The sequence below is a fragment of the Achroia grisella genome, unplaced genomic scaffold (genome assembly GCF_030625045.1).
Source record: "Achroia grisella isolate CSIRO2021 unplaced genomic scaffold, CSIRO_AGI_Agris_v1 utg109, whole genome shotgun sequence".
NCBI lineage: Eukaryota > Metazoa > Arthropoda > Insecta > Lepidoptera > Pyralidae > Achroia > Achroia grisella.
This window is the reverse complement of record NW_026712573.1, coordinates 4,290,765-4,309,073: the sequence shown is the minus strand read 5'-3', so window position 1 is coordinate 4,309,073 and position 18,309 is coordinate 4,290,765. Positions and strand designations below refer to the sequence as shown.

At 35.2% G+C, this 18,309-nt stretch overlaps 1 protein-coding gene across 1 annotated transcript; it reads left to right on the top strand.

Annotated features, from left to right (window-relative positions):
* The first annotated feature begins 376 nt into the window (after positions 1–376).
* Positions 377–17,019, top strand: LOC131847648 (putative odorant receptor 85e). Its single transcript, XM_059197271.1, has 8 exons — positions 377–869; positions 1,466–1,591; positions 5,690–5,907; positions 11,573–11,606; positions 12,685–12,863; positions 13,625–13,714; positions 15,664–15,819; positions 16,960–17,019. Exons 1-8 carry the CDS (start codon positions 377–379, stop codon positions 17,017–17,019), a joined length of 1,356 nt encoding a protein of 451 aa, XP_059053254.1.
* Positions 17,020–18,309: the final 1,290 nt, after the last annotated feature.

Genomic DNA, 18,309 nt, shown 5'->3' with positions numbered 1-18,309 from the left:
CAAAAGATTTAAGCATATGTAGGGACGGACAGATAGCGACAGCGACTTTGTTTTATACTATGTAATGATGATTGTAGGAGTATAATGGTAGCGAATTTAAACAAAATGTTATAAATTCATTATGTCAGTTTCAATCAGTAACATTCAAATAATCGTAGGACTCCATATGTGTAGGTTCCTTAAATTTATGTGTGATACTTAATTGGATTGTACATAATACAGTACAATGTAGGCTGCTTATAAAGGCTTGAAAGCCATTAGATCAATGAAAAATATTACAAATAGGTACTAATAGCATTTCCTATTTATTTTACATTACATAAAATCTATCGAAGTAAAAATATAAGAGAACAGATTGTAGAATCACACCATAAATATGTTCACACGCAAACTAAAGAAACAAATGACATTAAACACAGAGAGAATAAAGAACTACACGCATTTTATAGAGATACCGCTAAAAATAGCCGGCTGTTGGGACTGGTATCCTAACACCAATGTCGGATATTACACAATAATTAATAACATTTACCTCAGCTTAGTGTTATATCTTTTAACTAATGTCCTGACTACATTAATTGTGACTTTATATACCGAGTGGGGAGACATTATGGTCTCCTTACATAAAATGTCTGATTGTCTACCCTTTTTCGTTTCTATCAATATTGTCGCTTACTTTGCGGTTCACAAGGCAGATTTGTACGATCTTGTTAGGTTCATGAACGAACGCTTTGAGTATTATTCCGCTTATGGACTAACTAATATGACAATGCTGAAGAGTTACCAGACTGCTAGGAATTTTGGTTACGCGTACACCGCCTGTACAATGTTTAGCGTGACCATTTATGTCCTGCCGGATGCTATTAACTGTGAGTACCTACAAGTTATTTATCTGCTTTATATAGGTTACATCGTTATTAAGATTAAACACATTGTTCCATATTTAGTTACATTTTGAGCAGACAAATTTAAATCAATGTTAAAATTATATCAATAATAATAATAACATGTCAGGACAATTCACACAGCGCCATCTAGTCCCAAGCTAAGCAGAGCTTGTGTTTTGAGTACTAGACAACTAATATAAATATATGGATATTTTTTTTTTGTAAAAAAATACACATTATACATAGATAACACCCAGACTGATACAAACAATCATACTCATGAATACAAATGTTTGTACCGTGCGAGGAATCGAACCCGCGACCATCAGATAGTGAAGCGGTATGCTATATCACTAGACCACCGAGGCTGTCGATATTATACTTATAGTAGCACACAAAATAAAGTATAATTACACTCATTAATTTTTTAATAAGAATACACGTTCCCTTTTTACGGAGATAATACGTTGGAACACGCGGACCCACGCGTGGATGCGTTTAAAAGTTATATGAAAATGATAAAAGTGATGACGTAAGAAATTTTCTTATTGTTATTATTATATTATTATTCGTTACAGTGTTCAAAGGACAAGCTCTGGAGAATTGGGTCTACTTGGACGTGAATGGATCTCCGTTTTCAGAAATCGTTTTTTTGCGACAGTGCTTCGCTCAAGGCGTTATGGGACTGGCAATAGGCCAATTAGGTAAGTCTTAGTTCTAAGTTCTCTTCAAACTATTTTAAAAAGGTGTTAAGTCCACAATTCGACTATACTTTGGTACATGAGGGCCTCGCTGGTAGCTGAGGGCATGTAGCGGGTAAGCACACCACCTTACTACCGATGATCGCGGGTTCGATTCCTCGCACAGTAGAAACATTTGTATTCATGAGTATGATTGTTTGTATTGGTTATAGATAGAAAACATCTAGGTTTTCTATCTATAATATGAATGAATTTACAAATATATATATATGTCAATTATCTGGTACCCATAATACAAGCTCTGCTTAGACTAGATGGCGCTGGGTGATTTGTCCTGAGTTAGATAGATAGATAGATCATTCTTTTTTTATTTGAAAGCTGTTACTTCTAGTGCTGGGCTTCTCTAATAATAAGATTCAATTGATTTGAGCGATTTAATTCATTCTGCAAGTGGAAGGGTATTTTCAGTAATGTGGACTAATAACGCCATTGCTAGCAATGTTAGGTTGGCCTCCACGCGGTTCCCCTGGAAACGTAAGTTGCCATTTGCCAAGATGAGGTAACTGACCAGACATCAGGTCTGCTCATCTAATCATCCTCCACTGGTGCCCCGCCAGCGTGAACCATTAGCGCAGGAGAATTTACGAAAAAAAATTGCCATTATTATTCATAAAAAAATTACGGCCCCAGTGGTCTATCGGTTTAGCATATCGCCTTCTAGATGAAAGTAAGATAGTAACGACAAATATTTTGTATCCATGTGTTCATGTACTAATCAGTAAATATAAGATCCCATACTAAACTAATACTAAAAGTTATCATATCTAGAACCCCTCCCAAACGATTTTTACACGGACTTTTTTAAAAACCCCTCCTAGTACATTTTGTCTAAAATCTTTTAACGTGTGACGTAATTTATAGGACCCCTCTCACCCGATTTCATGATAATGTCACATTTTGTCTAACCCCCTCCCCCGTCTCCATCCTTTAACGTGTGACGTAATTTATAGGAGCCCTCTCACCCGATTTCATGATAATGTTACATTTTGTCTAACCCCCTCCCCCGTCTCCAACCACCCCCTACTCCACATCCTTTAACGTGTGACGTAATTTATAGGAGCCCTCTCACCCGATTTCATGATAATGTCACATTTTGTCTAACCACCCCTACTCCATCCTTTAACGTGTGACTTGATTTATAGGACCCCTCTCACCCGATTTCATGACAATGTCACATTTTGTCTAACCCCCCCCCCCCCGTCTCCATCCTTTAACGTGTGACGTAATTAATAGGACCCCTCTCACCCGATTTCATGATAATGTCACATTTTGTCTAACCCCTTCCCCCGTCTCCATCCTTTAACGTGTGACGTAATTTATAGGACCCCTCTCACCCGATTTCATGATAATGTCACATTTTGTCTAACCCCCTCCCCCGTCTCCATCCTTTAACGTGTGACGTAATTTATAGGACCCTTTTCACCCGATTTCATAACAATGTCACATTTCGTCTAACCCCCCCCCCCCCCCCCTTCCATCCTTTATCGTGTGACCACAGGTGTGACGTAATTTATAGGTCTCCTTTCACTCGATTTTATGTTTTTCTACACGTTCTTTATGACTCGTCCATCATTAGTTTATACACGATGTCACATTTTGTCTGTTTTGTGGTAAATGGTCCACTGTACATATGGAAACAATATATAATACCAACATAAAGTACATACTAATATTAATTAGTGTGTGTGTGTGTGTGTAACATAGTATGGGATTTGCATGCAAGTTTTAGTCACGTAGGCCAGTGTAGGTTGACCAACTCACATAAATAATTTTCGAAATTTAATCTTGCTACTATTATACACGTGAAAGATTGTAAGTATCGCTGGATACATGAATGAGGTTTGTTACTCTTTCACGCTGAAATGAGATAATCAAGTTTTTTTATTAAATGGCAAAGTACCAGTGACCCATTTATGGAGCAATTCACACAGCGCCATCTAGTTCGAAGCTAAGCAGAGCTTGTGTTATGGGTACTAGACGACTGATATAAATACTTAGATACTTTTTTGTAAGCATATACATAATATACATAGTAAACACCCAGACCAATACAAACAATCATATTAATGAATACAAATGTTAGTACTGTGCGAGGAATCGAACCTGTGACCGTGGTAAACCGCTAGAGCTATGCTATAACAGTACAATTAACGTTCTCGCGATTCTTGTCTTAGGACACGGGATTCAAGGGTGAACGGGGGACTTCCCGATAAAACCGGTACATGTGGCTATCCTACCGATTATTAAAAATTGCGTCAGACAGACAAATATCCTATTTTTATAAATTCCTGGTGTATTTACTACGAGGATGATAAAATTACCATGAGGTCAGGTCAGTGTTATATTGTATATAGCTTTTATGCAATAACTACTGAACGGATTGTGATGAAACTTACAGTAATATAGCTTATACATCAGAATAACACTTAGGCTATAATTTTAAAAGATATTATGTAATTTGGACGAAATATAATGATAAATGTGATAGAAGTGTGATGCAGACCAAGTTACCCGGGTCAACTAGTAATCTATAAAATTTTCCACGTGCACAGAATACACTGGACATAACATTGTTACAACCTATAAGCACTGTTCGCATATAAATGATTTAATTAAGTCGTTATCAGCTTATTTTACATTTACATAACGAAATGTACATGTCATACGATACATTGTTTTGGACATTTTATTTATTTCTTCATTGCACTAATACCGTTCTAACGGTCGGTATTGGGTTTTTTAAAAGACAAGGGCAGTTCAATTAAGCGGGCCATAATACGTGATATGTGTAAGGGGGGAGGGGGTCGAGTCAAATCTCATCTAATCTTACGTTGGAGATAGGGAGGGTCTCGGCAAATATTACGCAATTTTTTTTCTGATTGAAACAAAAATAATTATATATTTTGGTCCGTTTAATCCAGATTGTACATGCTTATTACACTTATAACTCTCAGCAATATTATATATACGGGATGCACCGCCCCCCATCTCGGCTCCTATAGTGTGGACGGCAAACTTGTACCCCTGAGACTGCTCCACCTGGGCCCATTGTCCCAGCCTGCGCCGCCCCCCTTCCTTGGACTATCGGCCGACATAGTAGCAGTATCCCGAAGGAACTACTACTATCCGGCCCAAGACGTACCAGAACCAAACCAATGGTCGGCCACCGTTCCTCGCGGACGTATCCACGAGGATGGGGTAGCCTCCCAATGGCTGGAACATACGAGGAGGTTGCCCGACTCACGCCCCATGATGGACTGACCTAACCAAACCTCATGCTCATGTAATCGTCCTCCACTGGTGCTTCACCATCGTAAACCGTTAGCGCAGGTGGGTGCACCATTCAGTAATCATACTTGTGAGTAAGAGATTTTCAGCAGAAAAACAGTTTATCTTGTTTGAAATAAAAACTATTGGTTATTATATTCATCTGAAGGGTACTATTTAAGTGTGTATTTAGTTTAATGTATATTGGAAAATTCGAGTCTTATATCAGTCCCGTTTTCTTATACCTATCAAATATATATCTTATATATAAAATTCTCGTGTCACAGTTTTCGTTCCCATACTCCTCCGAAACGGCTTGACCGATTCTCATGAAATTTTGTGAGCGTATTGAGCAGGTCTGAGAATCGGCCAACATCTATTTTTCATCCCCCTAAATGTTAGGGGTAGTCCAGCCCTAATTTTTTATTTTTATTTTTTAGACAAAATTTTTAGTTTTAATTTTTATGATACAACATACAAAAATACCTACAATCCTAAATTTTCACCCTTCTATCATCAACCCCTATTTTTTTACAGCGTTATTAATTTATATGGCAAAACAACGTTTGCCGGGACAGCTAGTAGTTTATAAGACCAAACTTTAAGATTTTTTCTCTGCTACAAAAATTAATAAATCTTGTAACGAGAACAGAACAAAAATTAATCAATGATGTCAAAGATGTGAAATACCTAAATATCAGCCCCGAAGGATTTGTATTTGTCAATATTTGCGATACGTAGTCTTAATTACTTTTCTCTTCTCTCCTGTTGCAGGTGTGTTTTTTGCTGCAAACGCTGTTCTATTGTGTGGTCAATTGGATCTTCTATGCTGTAGTCTTCGCAATGTACGCTACACGGCAATGCTTTGTAATGGTGTACAACACGCAGCCATCGCGGCGGTTCACTCCGACATACAGACCGATGAATTGTATAATTATATATACAACAGGCCCGAGATGAAACCTTCATTGCACAGTTTTAACAAGAATGTGGTACGTTTTTTAAAATATACATATAGTATATATGAAACCTATATATGTAAATATGAATTGCTGTTCGTTAGTCTCGCTAAATACAAGAACTCAACTCAATCGATTTGGCTAATTTTAGTCTTGAAATATTCGTATGTAAAATAGTATAGTAATGTTTGAGGCGGAACAGAGTTCGCGAGGTCAGCTACTATATATATATCCCATCAAAAACATAAATGTGAAATGATAGCCGAGTTTAATATTATGATATATGCCTTGATTGTTGACTTCTACGACAAAAGCGGTGAGATCTAAATGGGTGCCAAGTTCAATGGTCTGTCCTGAAATGAATTTATAACAATATATAATATCATTTCTTCTTATAACTTAGGATAATATACTGTAGCCTAAGGTCTGACTTGGCCAGTTCTCATATACCAATTATTACTTTCGATTGCTAGTTACTACTAATAATAAAATAGGAACCGACAAGTAACTGTTGTAAATGTTTAGAACTTGCGAAGGCTACAGTATATTTCGTATATGAAAACTAGCCAAGTATGTGTATAGATATATATATACACATACTAGCTACTCGCTCCAGCTTCGCATATACTTGTGTTATACCTACATATATATAAACAACAAAATAATCTTAATTATATACAAAGTGAGCAAAAGTGGACTTATCTCTAAAAGAGTGTCTACCTAATACTAATCTCTACCTAACACTGTGACATTGCTAGTAGTGAATAGATAACACTAGTGCAACTAGCAGTATAATGTAATATATATATACAGTAAATATATATAATATATATTTCAAATCTTATAATATTTGTCTGTATAAAATGAATTTTATTACAATTAATGTCACTTAAAATGGCCTGTATGAGGGACATCCAGTTACATGTTCTGGGTGATAAAGTTTGATTCTATTATGGATTGATAAATGAGTTTATTTTACGTTCACTTCAACTGAGTACTAACTACATACACACATATTTGTATGTGTGTGTGCTTCTGTGTAAGCTGTGTGTGTGTATCTATGTATGAGTGTATAAGACATAATTGAGACGTTGGATGTAGTATATGTTTGTATGATGCAACTTTTAAAACTGTTATTAAATATACGTATACCTATACGTCCGCGTGGAATAGTTACTTTGGATTTATTTTTAATTACCCTAACTATTTTACAAATAAGACTTTCGCATTTATATTATTGCCGATACAGGATGTAAGGGACAAATATTGTAATGCATGTAATAACAAATTATATAGATGTATACATATACATATATATTTATACGTATAAAGAAAACCAGTACAATTTAATAATTATCTATCACATGCATGTTAATATAAATAATAATATTTTATAGTGAAATACATAATAACACAAATGTACTAAAGCCGTATCGCGACGCGTGAATCAGCTGTGTAGAAGGTCAACGGCACATATTATGAAAACTACCTACTAACATAACATTTTACGAAAACTGCCTATTTTTTTTATGGATGATAATGATATGGTGCGCCCACCTGCGCTAACGGTTTACGCTGGCGGGGCACCAATGGAGGATGATAAGATGAACATGTGGTCAGTAAGCCCATCGTGACATATTTACCAAAAATTTATCACGATGGTTTCCAGGGGAACCGCGTGGAGGTCAACCTGATTTGGTATATTGTTAGTTTACATTAATAACAATCCTTTTCCCACCCAAAACTACCTACTAACTGATCATTTTATGAAAACTGCCTATTTTTTTTTATGGATGATAATGATATGGTGCGCCCACCTGCGCTAACGGTTTACGCTGGCGGGGCACCAATGGAGGATGATAAGATGAACATGTGGTCAGTAAGCCCATCGTGACATATTTACCAAAAATTTATCACGATGGTTTCCAGGGGAACCGCGTGGAGGAAATTTGGTATATTGTTAGTTTACATAATAACAATCTTTTCCCACTAACTGATATTTTATGAGATAATATTTATGATAAGATAATATTTATGAAGAAGCGGCCGCGCCGCGCCCTCAGATAATCTAGGCTTGCATTTGGATATAGTGTCGTTGTTATTCATTTGTATATTCATTTGTATATATATATATATATATTTTTGTTTTTTTAAATACAATTTTCCACAGACATATTCGTCCGTGCCTTTTTTAATTTACTTTAATATTATAATATTTATTTAATTTCCACTTTTGTACAACTCCAGCCGAGATGTTACAATTTGCCTAACAGTGACACCGAGGCAGACCTTATCCGTCTGGCCCAGAACCACCGCTGGCCGGCCGGGTGAGTTGACAATATGCAGTGTCACCCATCTTTATTAGGAGGATTAGATTTACCAATATGCATATACAATTATATAAATCTTACACTACTACTAATTTTTAATCACAGTTTTCATTATTATATTAATTTGTAGCATGGTGGTTATCAACAGGGATGTTATGGATATGAAATTTCGGATAGATTTCGGATATAGGAATGATTATTATACGGATGCGGATATGAAATTATTTCGGATTATCCGTTACTTTCGGATAATTTTGTTTACGGATAATAATGTTTTAAGGAATTTCAAAAGTAAAATACAAACGGCTATTAAAATGGTTACATAACGTGTCTTAATTAGGTTACGCCCCTATCCGATGTTGTCCGAAACTTTTATTTCGGATTCGGTTTCGGTTACGTATCTCCTTAACATCCCTTGGTGTTATGAGTATATGTAGCAACACACATACATAATTTATTATTTATTGTAGGTACCTACATACTTGTAGTTAGTGAGTATGCCGGTGAAATAATTGTACTATTTATTGTACTTGTAGTTTAGTTGGTAATGCGTTTATTCGACGAGGAGGACACGTCGAATTTTATTACATTTTTTTCTTCTATTATTTTTATTAAACGTAACCTAATGGATTTAATTTAAAATATTAGAAGTAACATTAAGATTGATTTATTGTGTATTTAATATTTTGACTCTAATGAATTAGTGCTAGTTGGTAGTTTCTATGAATACTAACTAAAACTACCAACTAGCTTTAATAATAGTAAAGTTTCAAGAATTATTCAAAAGAGCAACACGTGTTTTTAAAGTTCTTTTTTATATCATGTTATATATTTTAATGTTTATTTTATGTTTTTTGATTTTATGCACAATAAAGTATTATTATATAAACTACGTATTTTTTTTTTATAATTATTGATAACTATTCTTATGTGTTATTTGAATTTTGATGTTATCCACATATCTTAATATTCATCATAAATTAGAAACAAAGATTTTTAAAAATATATCTATCTATTTTCTTAATAAATCATTTCTCAACAATATTTAATTAACATAAATAATGTAAAATTCTAATTAAAGGTAATTAGGCACAAATAAGTCTTATTTACCTACTGTTACTTCAATAAGCAAAACGTATTAGAAAAAAAATAAATCTAAACAAAACAAAATTTCTTCTGTTTAAGTTAAATAATAAAGTAATGTAAGAAACCTACCTAAGCCTAGGCCTAAGACTAGGCAGATACCATTTATTTTGGCCGGACACGCAGTCAAAACGCCTATGTCCAGCTTGTTTGGGAACCCTATACATAGCTACTGATGTGTCACCGCGCGTCCTTGACTGGCACGTAGATATCTTACGCAACAAAAAAAAAAACAAAGCTAGCAACCAATCTCAAATTTAAAAAATCGGGATGTAAAGTTGGTAAAACCAGGACACTTCTGTCCTGTTCAAAACTGGACTCAGTAATAGAGTTGCAAATGTAGTAAACATACGTAAAATGAAATTCATGTAATTACAATAATAATATCTTAATCTTAATAATATTATAAATGCCAAAATTTATGAGTATGGACGTTTGTTACTCTTTCACACAAAAACTACTGAACGGATTTTGATGAAACTTTACAGTAAACAGTAGCTTATGTATCAGAATAATATATGTCTATTCTATTCTATTCAAATTGAACATTTGAAGAACTAGGGCTCTGCTTAGAAACTATTCAGGACGTCCCAGTCCACTATAAAGACTAGGACACGTCCTGAGAAAACAGAATGGTTGGTAACACTAAGCTAAACTCCTCAAAATTCCATTTAGTGAATGCTTGTGTGATAAATTCAACGATAAATGATTATTTAGATAATTCACACATGCATAAACGGATGAGTGAGCTACAACCACATAGGATGTGTAGTTCTTTGGAAAGTTTTATTCTGTCTATCCCGAGGAGATAAAAAACATCTTTCTCAAGAATTAGGATATTCTTGTCGCTGACGGGTCTAGTAGCGAACAAATTGATAAAGAATTGAAATCGTAATTGAACAAGAAGCGAGCACAATAGATCTGTGCAGGTCGCAGTGTAACACAACACCTGCAAAGGTGTTACCTGACCGTAGCCCAAAACCCTTAATAAAAAAAAAATGGTAGTATTGTAGTATATATAGTTTTTGGTATAATCTATGTCTAAGATATAATGATATAGTATAAATATAGTCTATGATGTTTGCAACGTATACAATAGAGCTTGATATATAAAATGGTGGGAACGGTCAAATTAAATGTGAAACGCAAATTAGCTTTTTATTTAAATTATAGTTTAAATGCAGTACAGGTATAGTGTATACTAGCTGTACACGCGACTTCGTTCGCGTGGAATTGAACTTTATTTTTCTAAAATAAATGTAGCCTAAGTTACTCCTTATTATATCAGCTACCTGCCAAAAAAAGTGCCGTCAAAATCGGTCCAGCCATTTCATAGATTAGCCGGAACAAATATACAAATAGAAAAAAATGTAAAAATATTGTTTTGGTGTATGTACCGTATTTATATTCATATGCATGTAGTAAAAAACGGTTATTACAATGTAATATCACAAATTTTATTTATATTTATAGATGTATGTATATATAAAATGAATTGTATATATATGTAAATTATTATTATTTAGTTTTTAGTATTGCTATGCCTATTTCTCTAGTCCATTCTTGTCCCATCTACCACTTTCTATCTTCTCTCCTCTACCCACAGGTTGTCTAAAAGAGATTGCTCACGCGATAAGACCTTTTGAGCCTTATAACTTACTATCTGTTTATGTTCTTTGCAATATACTTCGCAATAGTAAACAAACTTAGTAGTAATGAGGAATATTTCTAGAAATCCAATATAACAAAGTTGTGTCATCAGACACATATTAAACATGTTATCCTTATATCCCACACTAATCACATTATGCATTAAAAGAAAACGAATAAATAAGAAACATACTGTAATGACTCTTTTTTCTATACCACAATCCTACGTGGTATAAAAAAAACAGTCATTACACACCTGTTAGACAAGCATACGGCCCATCTGATGGTAAATGGTTACCGTAGCATATGGACGCCTGAAACACCAGGGATGTCACGTGCGCGTTACCGATCCTTAAGAAATCTTAATATATAATTAACAATAATTGTCAAAAGTGGATGACGTGGTGAACCCAACAGGGCGAGCCTACTCCCGTCTTATAACAATAGGTATATTGTTATAGATCTTCCAGACTCTGGAGAGTCAGTCAGAAAAATAAATATTTTTTTAGGTAGGTGAGCTTACAGATACTTACTATTAATAATGTTTTTTTAAACACATTCCTTTCTAATTACAGAATACAAGTTTTATGGACAAAACCACGCAATTTGGTGAGTTTTAAATAAGAAAATAATATTCCTATAATTCATACTAGTCCAACTACTCCCAAACTAAGCAGAGTTTGTATTATGGGGCGTTAGATAACTGATATGGTATTACTGGTTAGGTTAGGTTTTTATATTAATTTATTTAACGAATTCGAAATGATGCAAACCGCAATGCGGTAAACCACTAGACTACCGTGGCTGTCAACACTGTAATTACATAAATACTCTTTTCGTTTTCCATTTCGTGACATACAGTGTAACTTCAATATAACGATATGCTCGATGGAAAAAATTCTTCCAATTCCCTTTGAATTACTCATAACTGACAATGTAAATACATATACCATATTTTGCGAACAACCTATTAAAATAACGAATTTTAAATTATAATATTGGTAAATACCTTTAATTAACGACTTGTATCAGAAGCTGTTTGTTATAACATAATGAGTACGTAATGTTAAGGTGAATAAAAAAATAGTGCAATCTCAATATAACAAATCTTAGGCCATCCCCAACTCCAACATCCCCAACAAGCCGAGTTAACACGAGTTAAGCTTTTTTTTTTTACTTGGAGAAAATCCCTCATGGAGGCCCGCCGGCCCCGGGAAAAGCCAGCGGGTACTGTGAGACTCCTACTCACTAAAAACTCCAAGATGTCCCTCACCCAACGCCATATGCCGGAGTCGCGGGATCGATAACAGTCAACCGCGACTCCGACGGCGGTGGCCCACTCTAGCAGCGGGCCCCTTCTCTGCGGGTTCCCTGGTGGAACCCACTACTTCCCCTCCTCTTCTCTGGGGAAGGCGCGCGGGGACATGCGCGCGACTTCTTCGGGCCTAGTGTGGTGGGGTGGGACCGCCCCCGCGGTTGTCACCCCGGCCCGGTAGCGACCTAGGGGCGGCTTAGGCCGCCCCTGCCTCCTTGATCGCTGGGAACAAGAGTTAAGCTGAGTTAACTCGAGTCATGTTTATTACGAGTTAGCGCATCTCTATATTCCCTTCCGATTTGTTATATTGAGGTAGTACTGTATTGCTTTTTAGTCAATCTCAAGGAGTTTATTTCTCTGTAAATTTCACAGATATCTACAGTACGGATCACGATGAAGCCACGTGCGCCGCACTTAGCGAATGCGCCCGAGTTTACCAGTTAGTCAATATTTACAAAGAAAAATTCGAGGCATTCGTATCGCCGCTACTTGTGTTGAGAGTCGTTCAAGTCACTCTGTATCTTTGTACTTTATTGTACGAAGCGACATCTGTAAGTCTAAGCACAGCTATCATAATATTACATAGTCTACGCAACTAATGCGAATAGGTTTTATATTAGTTTCCCAATTGCATCACTAGATGGCGCTAGTTTTATTTTTATAGATGTCGATATTATGGTATTTGTGAGAAATTATATTCTTTTTATACTACGATGGGGCATACAAGCATAAAATTATACTGCCATAACGATTTGTCATACGATGGGCCTTATAGTAAATGGTTTACCGTATTATAATTTATTTTTATTTAGTATTCATTTCATTTGTTTTTATAGAATAACGATTGTGGAATAATTTCTATAGTTTAATATACTACCCGAATCGTAGCGTTGGAGATCCGTGGATAAGCTTATTCAGTATTTATAACGAAATATGTTATGTATGGCATTTGTCAGGTATATATCTACTTACTTCATAGAGGCTAGAAAATTAACAACAATAATAACACAGAACAATTTACACAGCGCCATCTAGTTCCAAATTAAGCAGCGCTTGTGTTATGGGTACTTGACAAGGCATAGACATAGTTAAATATATTTATTTTCTAAACCAATATACATTACCAAAAAACTACCGAATCGGTATAAACACTCAAATTTATGAATAGAAATGTTTGTATCGTGCAGGAATCGAACGCACAACCAGCAGAAGTAAGGCGGTGTGCTAAAAATTTACACTACCGAGGTTGTCATTCGAAATGTACCTTCTACTGACATTAATGTATATATTTATACTATTTATATATTTCTAGAAGTTCGATATGGTAACAGCAGAGTATTTAAGCGCTGCAGCGTTGGATATTTTTGTGTATTGCTACTATGGAAACCAAATTATTACACAGGTACCTAATACAATATAGATAATATAATAATAATAATATCAGGACAATTCACACAGCGCATTCTATACCCAAGTTAAGCTAGCTAAAGCTTGTGTTATGGGTACTACATAACTGATACAAATACATACATATTATACATAAAAAACACCCAGAACGATACAAACAATCATCAACTCATGAACGCACTCACGAATCGAACCCGTCACCATCGGAAGTAAGGCGGTGTGCTAAACCGATAGACCACCGAGGCCGTCAAATAAATACTGATACAAAGTATTGCAGCTTGTATTTTTTTGTCTGTAAGAAGACAGAAGACAGAACTAGAAGAAATAGACTGACTATATCTGATTTCATAGGAAGTAAATATAGGGCTTACTTGTTTTACTTACTTTTTTAGGAGTTTCTTGCTCATTCTTGTGATGAATCTGCAGTCCGAATGAGTGGTAGAATCAAAATATGACTATTCAAAAGTGCTTGTAATGAGTTTATTTGAATAAAGATTATTTCTATTTCTATTTCTTACAAAAAAGTGTATAATATTTTATACTTTTATACTATATACCTATTTACCTACCTATAAATTAGTGACATTGTGTAAAAGGGAATAAATATTTATATTATTATTACAATATTATTATTCTACGAACGTAGTATATAGATAATTAAAATCATTTATTCAAAAAACTTGCATTGAAGTACTTTTGAACAGCAATATGGTAGGGCCATCCAATTGGATGCTTCAGTTCGAACTGCCAAGAACCTCAAAATATTTGTTTTATCATCAATGTTATTAATTTATATATAAGTTTCACACACGCAGTCTAAGTGAATTGAAATGACCAATCACTGACCAGTTTCTTGACTGGTCGTATTATAACCAATCGTAACAGCAATCGGCTGATCACGTGACAATTTTCGTGGTCAGAAGTCTTGTCTCTCGATTCGATGCGAACGGTGGTTGCAACGTAGCTAAGTGTTATAAAATCCAAATTTAAGCCAAAGAACCCTATGAACCATCATCATTCCTCAAGTTGTGATACCTGAAGTGGACAGCAGATCCGAAGTGGAAACCCGAAGAGCAAAACGTAACAGGGGAGAATCGATCCCCGGCTCTTCCAGGGGAATATACGACGATCCGGCTATATGTAAGTAGTGCTTGGTCTATATCTTTCCACAAAGACTGGCGTGTGTGATCGTCTTACATAAGCTGGATCTCTCAAACTGTCATCGGTTCTACCGAATTGATACAATATTAATAACCGAAAAATGTTGGTAACATTTGTGAGATTATTAATATTTTTAGTAAGTTTTAAATAAAAAATATTATAAGTAATTTTTTTATGTCTTTAATATTTTTTTTCAGTTATAATTTAAAAATATTACAGAGCATTTAAGTAGTGTATATGTATCAATATAATTAAAGTATAGAATCCCTCATCTGAACAACTAACGTCATACAAAGTCGTCTCCCAAACAGAACATTACCGGACGTAAGGCGCCGTAAACTTGTAGATCACAGAATGTTGTTGGGCTGTTTTTAATATACCAAACAAGGTTTTTTTAATGTTTGCAGTGGTTTTATTACGATTAGGAAATACAAATGTTATTATTTTACGTTACACACAAGAGTGCTATGCCATGACAATTTTTACGGGCAATCCTATAGTGTTGCCACATTTTTTCTTTTATAACGCAGGGGAAAAACGAGCATGTGGCTCAACTGATGGTAAATGATTACCGCCGCCCATGAGCACCCACAACACAAGGTCAATTGCAATACGTTGTCGGTCTTTTAAAAAGGAATAAGCTCTTTTGTTAAAGGTATCAAGGTTGGGAAATACCATTGCTGGAAGGTGATTCCACAATTCCACATATAGTCTAGGGTTGACAGTACAATTAATTTTATTTACCAACATCGAAGCTGTCAATGAATTGAGTGAATTTGTCAGGCGGAGCGCGTATCTACGGCTGCCTACCAGTGCTCCTGGCACACCATGGGCGTAAAACCTCGGAGGATGCTCACCAATTTGTTATTGGCAAGCCAGCGGTCCGTTGTCATCCGCGCTGGAAGATTCGTGCATATGGATCTACACACCTATGTTAATGTGAGTTTTTTTATGAATGAAAATCGAATGGTGCACCCCGGCGCTAACGATTTCTGCTGGCGGGTCATCAGTGGATGATGATAAGATGAACATGAGATCAAGTCAGTTAACCTATCATGACCAATTCACCATGAATTTATCACGATTATTTCCAGGGGGAACCGCGTGGAGGTCAACTTGACATGGTACATTGCTAGCAATAAGATCATCAGTCCACATTACTAACCATCCTCTTTCCTCCCTGTTAATTACATTAACCTCGAGTGCTGTTAGAGGAATAATAGAAAAGCTGACATAATTTATCATACCCCTCGGTGGTCTAGCGGTTTAGCACGCGGCCTTACTGCCGATGGTCGTGGATTCGATTCCTCGCACGGACAAGCATTTGTTAACCTGTCAAATTCTATGAAATGAGGAAGCTCTATTATTTTCCAATAGATGTCGCAACTTTCTATTACAGATGAGTAATTCCAGTGCTCTAATATAGATGGCTAATTTTATTAATTTAGATATACCAAATGTTTTTGTAGGTAGATTGATAGTTTGTGATGCAGTAGAAGCTATTTATTACTTTACTATGTTGATAGGTTTATTTTAAGAAGCAGTTCCCGCGACTTCGCCGGCGGGGTATTTAAGTTTATTTTTCTAAAATAAAAGTAGCCTAAGTTACATCAGCTACCTGCTAAAAAAGTCAGAATGGGTCCAGCCATTTCAGAGATTAGCCGGAACAAATAGATAGACAGACATTTCAATACTACAAATAGAGATAGATTATCCTATTGTTCCACTAACTTTTGTTGTTTAACAAATATTCCTTTGATATTCACTATTAATTTTTAATCAGACAGACAATATTCAATACTACAAATAGATATGTATGTATTTACGAAAAAAAATCTATGTATTTGTATCAGTTGTCTAGCACCCATAACACAAGCTTTAGCTAGCTTAACTTGGGTCTAGATGGCGCTGTGTGAATTGTCCAGAGATTATTATTTGTACACGTTATTTAAGTACAAAATCACGGGCCAAATATTTATGGTATGGCAGAGCATCTACCTCTCACACTCTTTCCACAAATCCTGAATAGTCTAAGATAACGACTCAACATCGAGTCATTATATGTGTAATTATTTCCAGATCATCAAGACATCATTTTCATATTACACATTACTGGTGAACGTCAATGAAAAGCATTGAACTACTGTGAGCGTAGTGGTTGACCGAGAGTCCAAAGATCGTGAGTTCAAAGCTGGCCGTTAATAGATTAATTCGAGATTAAAATTTCAAATATACTCACCAAAATCTGGTCATTAGAAGACTTTCGCTTGTCCTCTATATGCACTTTTTGTAAGGATTGAATCGAGTATTAGCGCTCTATCACGCTTACACTGGACCTACCCTACCCTATCTACCCGCAAAGAAGCTCAGCGTTGTTGTCTGAATATTAAATGCTATCTTGAAACTAGCATATTTTTAAGAGAGTAAAAAGAGCATAATATACATATATATATCTCTCATTAGTCAAAGCGGACCTCGGTGGTCTAGTGGTGTAGCACACCGCCTTACTTCCGATGGTAGCGGGTTCAATTCCTCGCACGACACAAACATTTGTATTCATGTGTACGATTGTTTGTATCGATCTGGATGTTTTCTACGTATAATCTATGTATTTGTATCAGCTATCTAGTGCACATAACAAGCTTTAGCTATTTTAACTTGGGTCTAGATGGCGTTGTGTGAATTGTCCTGAGATTATTATTATTATAATCATTAAAAAAGTATTAATATAGTAATATTAATACTTGTATTGTGTAATGTATTTTCTTTAATATAATGTATAGGACATATTAAATGAAATATACCGTAATTATTACTCAGAATGTTATTTTATTTACGAATTTAATATACAATTTTTGCTCATACATCAATTAAATCGATAGAATTGGGCGACGCGACGGTCTCGGCCCGCTGTCAGCCTACGGCAGCCATCAAATTAAAACGGTTGCAATACATACTTCTCATGTGACGCACACAACAATAATTTTATTACTAAATTTGTTACAACGTGGTAGAAATTACGGTTCATTACCAACCGGTAAAGGAAAGGTACAAAGATATACTCATTAAAGATTAAAAAACGTCCGTTATAATTGTTACTATTGTTTTATTCTATTTTAATAGTTGAAATCATTATTCTGCTATTGTTTTTAAACAAATGCTCTATTTTAACATTGCATCCGTTATATATAAATTATATTTATATATAACTAGGACTACTGGTATAAAAACATTATTCATAAATAAAACAAAAATGGAGAAAAGTCTGGCTGGTTATTAAGTCGATAGGTAGGCCCCGGACAGTGTAACCCCGGTTCATACCATGATTACGATATAAAAATTTTAACAAAATTTCTCTTTTGGTATATAAATAACAAACATTTTTAAACAATTGCACAGGTCACATGAGATAATACAAGCAGTTGGTAA

Excerpts from the sequence above, each read along its gene's own strand:
- LOC131847648 (XM_059197271.1), top strand. The coding sequence starts at position 377 with ATGTTCACACGCAAACTAAAGAAACAAATGACATTAAACACAGAGAGA. Across the intron at positions 5,908-11,572 it reads ACAGTTTTAACAAGAATGTG|AATACAAGTTTTATGGACAA; the intron begins GTACGTTTTTTA and ends TTCTAATTACAG. Across the intron at positions 12,864-13,624 it reads TATTGTACGAAGCGACATCT|AAGTTCGATATGGTAACAGC; the intron begins GTAAGTCTAAGC and ends ATATATTTCTAG.